The 12,111-nt window shown below is 36.6% G+C and overlaps 1 protein-coding gene across 3 annotated transcripts in view; it reads right to left on the minus strand.

Moving 5' to 3' along the window:
• Positions 1 to 12,111, minus strand: part of LOC150091451 (monocarboxylate transporter 10-like) — a 243,362-nt gene that overhangs the window by 36,727 nt on the left and 194,524 nt on the right. For all 3 annotated transcript variants that reach the window (XM_090384019.1, XM_090384013.1, XM_090384006.1), the window contains one exon: positions 10,910 to 11,135. In XM_090384019.1, the coding sequence (XP_090240145.1) occupies positions 10,910 to 11,135 (226 nt within the window). The remainder of the gene's footprint in view (positions 1 to 10,909; positions 11,136 to 12,111) is intronic.

The following is a 12,111-nucleotide window of genomic DNA, read 5'->3' on the forward strand; positions in this document are numbered from 1 at the left end:
TTGAGACTAGAAGAAGCAATCATGCAGTGATAACCTGAACTGCAAAACCTGCCTCCACCTTGAAAACTTCCTCTCCCTGGCTGTAATAGGTACTGATAATAACTGGCTTGCTAGAATATTTTCCCACCCAGTGCAAGCATGAAATGAAATTTTTTTGATGGAATGTATGTTAAGTCTGAGTGAACGTACATGGCAGTGTAGTTAGTGTTGATATGTGTAACTTGCTGGGTGGGTCCACTTAACCCCGAGGGAGGAAAATCTATAAAGTGTGTGCGTGCGCTACATCTATTCAGGGTACTGTTATAAAAGGGATTGGTGTGTGTGAATGATGACTGAATGAGAATCTCCAATAAATGTTAACCGTCATAACCTGAATATATGTGTACATATATATAAGAAAAAAAACAAAAAAAAAAAAAAAACAGTATTTTTTTGGGTTATGATGTACAAATGTGAGGACAAGTAGAGTAACCTGTGCAGTGGCTGAGTGAATGTAGTTGTGATGAGTCAAAAAAAAAAAAAAAAAGTGTAGATGTATTGATAGTTGTGTTGTTGTATTCAATTTAGGTGGTGCTTGTGTCCTGCTCTGGAGTGATGATGATGTATGAAAAGAGGCACATGAGTGAGCAATTATTGTGCACCGTTACCTACCAGTCTGCCCCTAAACTAGTAATAATAATAATAATAAAAAGTGTGTATACTTGCGCATCTGCAAGAATGGAAGATGTGCAAAAGCTTTGAATGTATGTAGTTTTCTGGTAGCCCCCCACTTAGAATACAGTGGGGGTAACCCACAGGGAACTTCTCCTACCTTGCTGATGACATGCACCCTCACTTTTGAGGCATGACGTGGGAACTGCTAACTTCAGCTACAGATAGTCCGGCCAGTGTGGGATTTCATGCAGAGTTGCACTGGGTATCCACAGAGCAGAATCCCCCACCCTTCCTCATAGAGCACTCTGACCCTATGACTTTCTTCCCCCACTCCCATCCCAACTTTTCGCCTGGTGGATCCTACCACCACAAACTTTTTACTTTTCCATAACAGCCCCCCATGTGAAAATGGGCTCCTCCCACAGGGGTGCCCCCTCTACCCCTTTAACTTCCTATTTCCAGGTGGACAGCCTTCCTATTGTCAACTTAATCTTCTTCGTCTGTTCCCTCTCTCTTCACCATCAGCCCTTTCACGTTTTCCTCTTCTAGCGTTTTTTTTTTTCCCCCTTTCCTGGCAGGCTCAGGTGCAATCAAGGGTTCTCCCCCTGCCAGAGAACTTTCTACCTGTACTACATCCAGCTGCCTCCCTGAGGCAAGGACAGGCAATGTGGGGCCATGGCTAAATGCCAGAGGAACAACAGGCCAACACAACTCAATATTACACTACAAACTAACACTAAAGCTTACACTATCTCAGGAGTTCCCCCTAAAAACGTATAATACGTTTTTAGGGAGAACTCCTGGTGCTGCTTGACAGTATGCACAGTACACAATGTCCTTTCTGTACTAGGCAGAAAGTCTTCCTATCATCCACCTCCTTTACCTTCATCCCCATTTCTCCAATACTTGAACTATCACTCTGCTCTCCCTCTCCAAGAAAAAAGTTTCCAGCATGGGTTTTTATTTATTTTTTAATTTGGGGCTTTCTGTGGCAAGCTCAGGTGACATCTGGGGGTTCACCCTAGCCAGAAACTTCTTTACCCACTACAACCAACTTGCCTCCAAGGGGCAAAGGGTGGGCAACATGGGGTCCCACTAGGGGCCCCACATGGCTAAATGATGGAGGAACAACAGACCAGCAGTTTATTATGCAGACTGGAGTAAAACTTCATCCTGGCCTTTACAGAGTTTGTACTGAGTCACACTGCATCTGAGTATGCTACACAGAGTTGGGGACCCCCCCTCCCATAACCTCCGACAAGCAAAGCCTCCGACAAGCAACACTATAACACTGTCCTTTCTGTACACATTGTACTTCACACATATTCAAATTCTGCATCCCTTACATCTATGGTGTCACTGATATCCATCCTATGGATATCAGTGACACCATGTCTCTGATATCCAAACAATATCTGCATTTGATAACTTACCAGATTAAATTTATTTATTCTGCTCCTAGAATTGGTGCAAATTCAAGTATACATGCAACTGTTCTTAATCTTAGCTAATCTAACACCTGACAGAAGTGTTTAACACATTAATCACCATGAGAAACAGCATTTGTGTCACACCAATTTTAAGCATTAAACTGTATGATACATTTAAATAAAACAAAATTTGTTTTATAATGTATGTATGTCACAGTCTACTTTAATGTTCGAGCCATTGGCTCTAAGACACATAACAAACAGTGTATTCTTTAAAGTAAAATGAATCCATATGGCCTAGAAACCCATATATATAATTTTGGTTTCAATTTTTTTTGATATATTATGGTACATTGATCATGGTATAATTATATTTTCAAAAAAAATTTGTGGTACATACGAAATTAGTTTTTTTTTTAACATTGCATGGTTATCATGTTAAGGCTTTACATTTACTGAGTAAACTAAATGATGATGGCATCCTTACTCTTTTTCTAATAATGCAACACAATGGGACATAAATTTAAATTGGAAATGACTGTTGTTGGATATACAGTAGACTCTCAATTTTCCAGGATAGATGGTAAAAAAAATTTCCCGGATAATCGATTTCCCGGTTAATCCAAAAATACAGTAAATCCCTGGCATATGTAAGAGATACGTTCTAGGATTTCTTACGTAAGTCGAGTTTTACGTAACTCAGAATGACTAATAAAATATTGCTACTATATCCCTGATACTACTATTATTATTCTATATGGTGCAAGGAAGCCTGAGGCTTACACTGCACCAGCCAAAAAAAATTTCAGAATTACCCTGTGAGAGAGAGAGAGAGAGAGAGAGAGAGAACAAGAGTTGGAAGTAGAAGGAAATCACCAAGAAAGAGAAGAATGATGATATCTAGCTAAGGACCCTGGGTGTGCCAAGTCCAAACTCACCAGATGTGAGCCCTTGGGGTTGATACGCCAAAATTACAAAAACCACATAATATCCTCAGAAGAATGAAGAATAATTATATATTTTTAATTAGTTCAATTAAAAACTTTATCTGGGGACAGCGGTGAAGTAGCCGGAGTGGCACATAAGAAAAGAAAACATAAAAGGAAGAAAAAAACGCATGTTATTGGTTATTGTACTATAAAAACTGATTTGTATTTCACAGCCTTAGTTATATAGTTGACTTCATTGGTGCCGATCGCTTCGCCGCTTCTTGTATTCTGTCTTTCTCCTTTATTGTGTTCAATGTTGCCACTGACAAATCTGAATTCTGCGCAATATTTGTTGATGTTTGGCCATTTTCATACATCCTTATTATTTTAATTTTCTGATCCAACTCAATTGCCTTCCTTTTCTTGATAGATTTACTAGTACCATTGCATTTATTCTCTTAGTTGGCACCACGATAACAGCCAAAATTAAATTTTCTGCAAAGAACTTCACGGGGGACAAAAACTCACTATTATCACCCCAAGCGAGCTCGCATTTTACTAAAGCACATTTCTGGAGGTCACTGCCATAAAACAATAAAACAATTTGCACTTTCTGGTTTGTTGGGCTCTTCTGTTGGTGCATCTAATTATAAACGGGTAGTAAACTCAATCTTATTCCGTTTGCGATAATACCGATAGCTGGAATTCTGTGGGTTTTTACGTTATTATGGTGAAATGTGTTTCCCCTTTACTGAAATCTTCAGTCACATAAAAAAAATAAAAATAACGTAATGTAAGCCCAAAGCTATGTAAGTCGGGGACTTACTGTTCGAAAAATGTTCAGCAACCTACGTAAAAAGTATGGTGATAGATAAAAAATGAAAAAACTTACCATGCACTACTTGAATGTTCAATATGCGAGTAGTGCGTATTGGACAAGCATTTATTTTTTACGATGTTGATTTTAAATCTAATAGCTTCCCTTTATTTTTTAAAATGTTGCATATGGTTTGTTGTTGTTGTTATTTGGTTTTTAGGAGTATTAGCAACTAAGGCCACATTGCTCTGAGGATATGCGGTGGTCATTCCCTGACCTTTCCGTATCCTCCATATTTGGTGGTCACGGGCTCGAACCCCGGTCTAATCAAGAAGCGTGTGCTATGCACTGCCGCTCCTTCCCACCTGGCTATGGAGGCGCCATATATGGTTTGGTCACCAAAGTTATAATGATTCTTTATATAAAAAACGAATTCTGACATTCCTGACATAAATAACAAAACAAAATTTGTCCTTTTGTGGCATGATGGAACGCAACAATCGACGCGACACACTAAATTAGGATTGAGCAACTGTATAAAACAAACTAAACGCTTATTTAAGACTTGCAAAACATGTGTTTATACCTATTCTAGTTATTACTTGAATTTTATGATTTCTGGTTGATTTTTTTTTTTTTTTTTTTTAATTGGAGCCTTGAATTATTCCAGTTAATCAGATCCTGGTAAATCGAGAGTCTGCTGTATATGCAAAAATTTGCTTTAAGCTGGATAGCAGTACATTGTTGGAATTAACTTCCATATAGTGGCAGTCTGGACAAATTTAAAGAAGGATTGGACAAATTATTAGGATTGAGCAGCTGTATAAACTTTTTTCCTTCAATAATTTTGCTATTGCTAATACTAATAAGAGAAGGGACTTAGAAATATTTTCATTATAGTGTAATTTTCATTAAAACAGTATTAACTGTAAAGAGATTTCACTCTATATCTCCTTAGTACTTTGTCTTTGCTAACAGAGACAAGGAGGTGACTATATCTTTGTATAAGGCAATGGTCAGGCCACACCTTGAGTACTGCATACAGGTCTGGAGGTCTCATTTTAGGAAGGATGTAGAGTTGCTAGAATGAGTACAGGGCAAGAAGATTGGTGAGAGGAATAAAGGAGTTCTCTTACCAGAAGAGGCTTAAATTCTGTCAGTTGCAGCATCTGTAGACTAGGCACCTACGAGGTGATCTGATTCAGGTGTACAATGGTTTGAGCAGGCTCAATGCTGATGGGATACTTCCACTTGCTGAGAGTAAGAACCTGAGCTGGGTATAGATTCAAATTGAGGAAAGACAGTTGTAGAATAGATGTGCAGAAGTATGATTTTAGCCAGCAGGTAGTTCATTGCTGGAACAGACTTCCACCTGTTGTTGTGGAAGTTAGATAGTTTAAATAAATTGAAGGCTGAACTAGACAAACATTTGGAGTGACCAGATGAGTGAAATGGGAAGGGTTTTTTTTTTGTTTTCCTTTTTGGCTGATGCTGTTTAAGCTTGCTTTCTTGCATTATATGCCTCAAGTAATGCTACTGCTAAAGCTAGTACAACTTGCATAGCCACTAGATGCGTGAAGAGAAAGAAAAACAGAACAGAGAAGATATATACAGGATTGTTAAAATTAAAGTATCCTTATGCAGAGGGCTCTGGGCAAGTTCTAAGGCTCGTACTGAAGAGAAATTTGGAAAACAGTACAATAAAGAATGTGCTTGCCATTTATTGGGAAAAAAAAAATTAGTTACTGTATGGCACATAACTATCTTAGTTGCCATTATGCAAATAACTTATGTTATTTGCAATACGATTGTGGCAGTAACTTACGATTATGCAAATAACTTATGTTATTTGCATAATCGTAAGTTATTATCACAGTGCCACTACTCAGCTCTACTCTACTATATAAAAGCAAAGCAGACTTCAAAATCATACAGTAGATGTTTGCCTGCAAAACAGCAGCAATGCAAACAATGTTGCAAGAAAAGGCGCTATCAGTGAAGCTGCACTATCAGAATAGGAACAATGCAGCTGTGGCTATCAGAGAATTCTGGCATCAGAAGCACATAAGGCGTGGACCTATGACTGTTTGTGCTGTCCACAAAATGATTGCAAAATTTGAAGCGACGGGACATCTTGGTGTTGAACCAGTTAGAGGTCGAAAATGAGTGGACTCTTCTTGTGTTGAAGATATGGCTATGGCTGTCATGAATTTATCAAATATCTCCATGTGGTAGCGCAAGTGTGCCAGCTGTTTCTCGTGAAGTGGACATGCCGTATTCCATTGTAAGGCTAGTAATGCGTCAGGTGTTGCAATACTATCCTTACAAGATGCACATGCTTCAGCAGCTAAAGCATGGTGATGCAGATATTTGTTTCACATACACACTTTAGTTTCTGGCACGCAATGACAGCAGATATCACTTGGCCATTGAACATCCTTTGAAGTGATGAAGCCCACTTCTGCTTAAATGGACAAGTGAATAAACACAACTGTCACATTTAGGCAACAGAAACCCTAAAATTATCCAAGAGGTCCCATTGCATTCTCCAAAGTGACAGTGTGGTGTGGATTTATGGCCACATTCATGATTGGGCCATATTTTTTTGAACAGGTAACACTGAGTGGACTCCGCACCTGTTCCGTCACTGGACAGCAATAATATGAAATGTTGGCAAATTTCGCAATACCAGAGCTGCAACAATGTGGGTGCCTTCAGGATACCATATTCATGCAAGATGGTGCGCTACCCCACATCCAGCATTGTGTCCAAAGATTGCTAAGGCAATACTTTACAGACGAACAGGTCATCAGTCATTGTTTCCAGACATTTTGGCCACCCTGATCACCAGACCTCAACCCCATGTGACTTCTGGTTTTGGGGTTTTTTTTGAAGAACCAGGTGTATTGGAAAGGATGTCAAACTCTGGCTGATCTGAAGGACAGCATTAGACATTATGTGCTGGCTATTCCAATTGACATGTTACGTTCTGATGTATAAAATGCTGTTCTTCGAATGGAAACCGTTGTTGACCAAAATGGAGGATACACTGAATAATTGTAGCACTGTTCAAGTAATTTTTATTGCCACAGCACCATATAGTGACAAATTTTGTAACTAATTTTTTTTTCCCCAATAAATGGCAAGCACATTCTTTATTGTACCTGTTGTCCAAATTTCTCTTCAGTACAAGCCTTAGAACTCTCTCCAGAGCCCTCTATATAGGGATACTTTAATTTTAACAACCCTGTATTTGGAAATAGCCTAAGAGAATGTACAGTATGGGACCATATATTTGGAATCCCAAAATCTAAAAGAACATAAAATCTCAAGGAAATCTGATTTTTTTCTGTTTAAATCCAATTATTTGTTACTGCTCTAGAATTACTTCACTCACCTGTCTATCCAAACAAGGTAGACTGACAGTCATTTTTTCATGAAGTTTTAATTAATGGCTGCTATGCTTATTCAATAAATATTTTTTTTTTAATTACATTCAATAAACATGTAAATTACTAAATTTTATCTGCCACCTTGCTACATGTCCTGCCCTATCTACAGTCTTTCCTCGATGACTTCTGATAGCATACTTGTATTCTGTCTATCTTGTGAACTCCTCTGACCATTTGGTCATCCCGGAGTATAAACAGAATATTTATTTTTTTTTTAGTACTACTGGATTCTGGTGAAGGTTTCTTCCATCATTATAAATGCGTCACCTTCCACATGTGTTATGGCCGTGTTTCATGGCAAAATTTTGCAACCCCCTGAACTTATTGGTAATGGCAAGGTGATGTGTTGAATTTTTACTAATGGCCTAATAGGAAGTTTTCAACTTCTGTTCCTCTATGCAGCATAACATCCCCCTTGGGGCATTTAAAAAATTTCCAGATTGGTAACTTTTTAATTAAATACAGTGCAACCTTGATATAATGCACCTCTTCATACCAGTTTTGAATATAATGCAGTGTGATCCTGTTGCTAAAGAGGAATAAAGAAACAATGCATTTTATGACAAGCAGCACAAATTTCACAATAGACACTGACAAAAGGCACTGGAAAACTCCATACTGCATGGAGAGAGAACCTACTAATGCAGCAGTTTCCAAATGTGGACTGCTGAGCCACTGTATTCCCTTAAGCAGTATACTCCCTTATACAATTAAATTGTTATAAATAATAAGACTTATTCCACAGTAATCACTGTAGATATTCAATTTTCTACATATCTTGCATTTAGAGATGCAATAAAATACAATATAAAATACAAATGCAATATCTTGCATTTAGAGATGCAATAAAAAATAATAAATACATTACTGACCCCATAATTGCAAATGGGAAATTCATAAAAAGTAAACGTTTTTCTTCTGAGAAGGAATATAAAAATGAGCTACAAGTTGCAATATATTCATTTATTATTTTTGTAAACAACAGAACACTATTTTTTTAAAACTATGTAATCACATGTAAAATGGCAAAAACTGCTCAGGCATAATGCAAAGTTGGCCCCGAAACAAGTAACAAAATGGTACTCTTTAGACAAAAACCAAATTTTTTTTTTTTTTTTTTTGTCTGTAATGTTTTGTTTATGCATGCATCTTTCTTTTCAAGTTAAAACTTTACACTGCAGCTGTTGGTTACATTTTAAAGTTAAGGCAAAAAATATGAACTTTAGTCAAGGCTTAAATAAACCAATGTGATCGTGTTGCTAAAGCGGAATAAAAAACAATGCATTTTATGACAAGCAGCACAAATTTCACAACAGACACTGACAAAAGGCACTGGAAAACTCCATACTGCATGGAGGGAGAACTGACTAATGCAGCAGTTTCCAAATGTGGACCGTTGAGGTACTGTATTCCTGTGTGCATATTTTCTGTCTTAACTTTCAGCATTTTGAGCTCTTGCTATTTTTAATTATAGTCATTTTAAAGTTATTAAAACCTTTCAGTGCAATTGTTAGTCTGATTTCAAAGACACTACCATCCAATTCTACTCGGTACTAACAATTCATACAATTTGTTTATTGAAAGATAATTGTGTCTTTCTGAAAAAGAACTACAGCATTGAATGTTGATAGATTTTATTCAATTAATATGGTAAAGGAAGACAAATGAATATGAATAGGTAAAGGAATACAAATGAATATGAATAGGTAAAGGAATACAAATGAATATGAATAGGTAAAGGAATACAAATGAATAAGATAAAGGAAGACAAGTTTTGTTTGTTTGCTAGTTACACAAAACTAACATACTTCAGCATTGCTAAGTAAGAAGATCACCCTTTGTAAAAGAGTACAGTACATCTTTTAGTCATTGCTGCCCCCCCTCAATTGAATAAACATAAAAATGAGTTGGGAAAAAGTACTCCTACTGCAAAACAATTAGTGTCAACAGCTAATGGTGTTAGCTGTTGGTGCTGACTGTTTAAGGAGAGCTTGGAAAAAATGTCAACATGCTGTGCAAACAGCTATTTCAAATGGCTAAAAATGAAACTCAGGGCAAATAGACTATTTTACTGTTTGACCTCCTGGCATGTTGGCAGTTGACAGGCTACTGTGTGATACAAGGACAGCAGACAGCAGCATGAAGCAAAAGCTGACCAACTCCATGAATAAAGATAATTATCAAATTTATTATCTTTGTTTCATGAAAATAATAAAAAAATTATCTTTTTCTTCAGTGGTGAAAACAAGAGATAAATACAAACCTATTCTTTCTACAGCTAACATGGACAGTTTACATATGTTTGCTGGCAATAAAATGATATGCACCTATCACAACTATGGAGAGAGTGGAAAGAGGGCGTCTTGAAATAGGAAAATTAACTCACTTCTCCAAAGTAAATTTGCTTACAATAACAACACTTGTTTAGGTCATCTCATGTTCATATTAAAAATTATAAATACACTAGGTAAATTTTATTTCAGGCTATAACACAGGTGTTAAAAGATATCAACAACATCCATGTTATATCAAGGTTGCAGTGCACATATTATTAATACATACTGAAATACTCAATGTTTGTTGTAAAAAGTACTGATATCTAAGAGGGCAAAATTTTGAATCTCCCCATACTGTTATTGTTGTTATATTGTTGTTGTTATTTTGGTTTTTAGTAGCACTAGCAACTAAGGCCATAATGCTCCAGGGATATGCGGTGGTCATTCCCTGACCTTTCCACATCCTCCGTATTTGGTGGTCACGGGCTTGCACCCCGGTCTAATCAAGAAGCATGTGCTATGCACTGCTACTCCTGCCCACCTGGCTACGGAAGCGCCTTCCCCATACTGAGGTTCTGGTATCATTTATTAACTTTTTAACTACCCCAGGGGGGCTCACATCTGGTGAGTATGGGGTTGGCAACCCCAGGGTCCTCAGCTGGATATCATCATTCTTCTCCTTCTTGCTTTCTTGGTGGTTCCCTTCTACTTCTGACTCTGACTCTCTCTCTCTCTCTCTCGGGGTAATGCAGAAAATTTTATTATTTTTTTTTTGACTGGTGCAGCATAAGCTTCAGGCTTCCTGAGGATAATAATAATGATAATAATAATAATAATAATAACAATAATAACACTTATCTACACTTAATTTTTCAGATTTTATATGTGTTTTATTGTGTTTTGATTTTGTAAATAACTTATTTTAATTTTTATATTCTGCTGTTTAGTTGGTGAATTTGATTATACTGGTATTAAAATGTGTATTTACTAATAATTTTTAGAGAAAAAATTTTAAATACAATATTTACTTTACCAAAAAATAAGTAAATACAAGTATATAAAATATAAATATAATATATTTTATATACAAATATCTAAATAGTAAATACAGTATATTTAAAGGTATTGTTTTCAGAAGATGAAGCAAAGAGGAAGCATTATTATAAATACTGATTGTCGATTTTTATACCTGCAAAATTTTGGAAATTTAAATAAGATTTGAATAGGCAATCATGCAAGTATTTACATTTCTTGGAAATGAATGATACAATAGCACATTCAGACTAAAAACAAAATTATAATGCTATACACCTTGTAAATCTAGATGGGGAAAAAAAAAATCTTAACTTACCAGCTACAGGTGGTCCAACAGTAATAGGAATAGAACAAAATCCAAACAAAAACCCAATTGCTTGTGAAGCTCCAGCTTGACCAACTAGATTAAAAGCAATAGGCCCAATAAGAGCAATAAAACACCCATCAAACAATCCAAGTAGTAAACATATTATCACCAAAAAGGCAAAGCTGTTAGCCACAACAATGAGCATGGTCAAAACTCCTATAGATACAAAGGATATCTACAATGAAAAGAAAGTAAAAAATAAGAATAAACAAATAAATAAACAAACAGATACAATATATTGCATTAATATACACTTTATTGTCAAAACTATCCAAACATCCCTGGAATTTGGAAAGAACCACACCCACCATCTAAATGTCAGCAATAACCATAAAAACAATGGGTTCATGTTAGAAGAGCAGATAAACAAAATACAGTAGCTGGATTGAGGCACTGAGTTTAACAATTTTCAAAGGGAAATTATCAGAGGATGCCATATTTTTTCTCATGATTTCGTCTTCGACCTTTTGTTGTCATTCCTGAAACAACAAATCTCATGCAATACATTTCCATTCTAGACAAATCAGCTCTTCTTACACTGTAGCAGCAGTACAGAAGAACCCTTTTCTGGTTCAGAATGATAATGTACTATACTGTAGTGTTATACTCAGTGGTGAGCTGTACATATTTTAACAATGGGCTCGCAGTTTTTCTGACTTTCTACCGAGTAAATTTGATCGGTCACGGAAGTGACGTCATCTGCGGCTTTCACTAGAGGCACTTCCCACGCTCGCACTACTAGTACTGTGATTATAGTGCATGATGCATTTTTCGTGACCGGTATGATATCTCGAGTCAGGGGAGAATTTAGGGGGGGACAGATGCGGCTTATTACCCCCTTAACTATGCGTATAAGTGAATGTGTAAAATGTTCCTAGGTCTATCTAAAAAAAAAAAAAAAAAAAAAACTTAAAAGCCTGGTCGTCATGCCTTACCTTACGATGATAACTGGATACGATAGTGTCTGGAGTTCTAACTTTTTAGAATTTTTGAAAAGTATGATGTCACAATCATGCTTCCTGAAGTTACTACTGCAGTAAGTATGATTTCAACAATACAAATATTTGTCAACAATTTCTTTTTTTGTCTCGCATTTTCGTTACATTCCATTGTTAGGTGCCCCTAACAGTTGCGCATGTTGGTTCAACTAC

This window comes from Mastigoproctus giganteus, chromosome 1 (genome assembly GCF_048544385.1).
Source record: "Mastigoproctus giganteus isolate SK-2022 chromosome 1, ASM4854438v1, whole genome shotgun sequence".
Lineage (NCBI taxonomy): Eukaryota > Metazoa > Arthropoda > Arachnida > Uropygi > Thelyphonidae > Mastigoproctus > Mastigoproctus giganteus.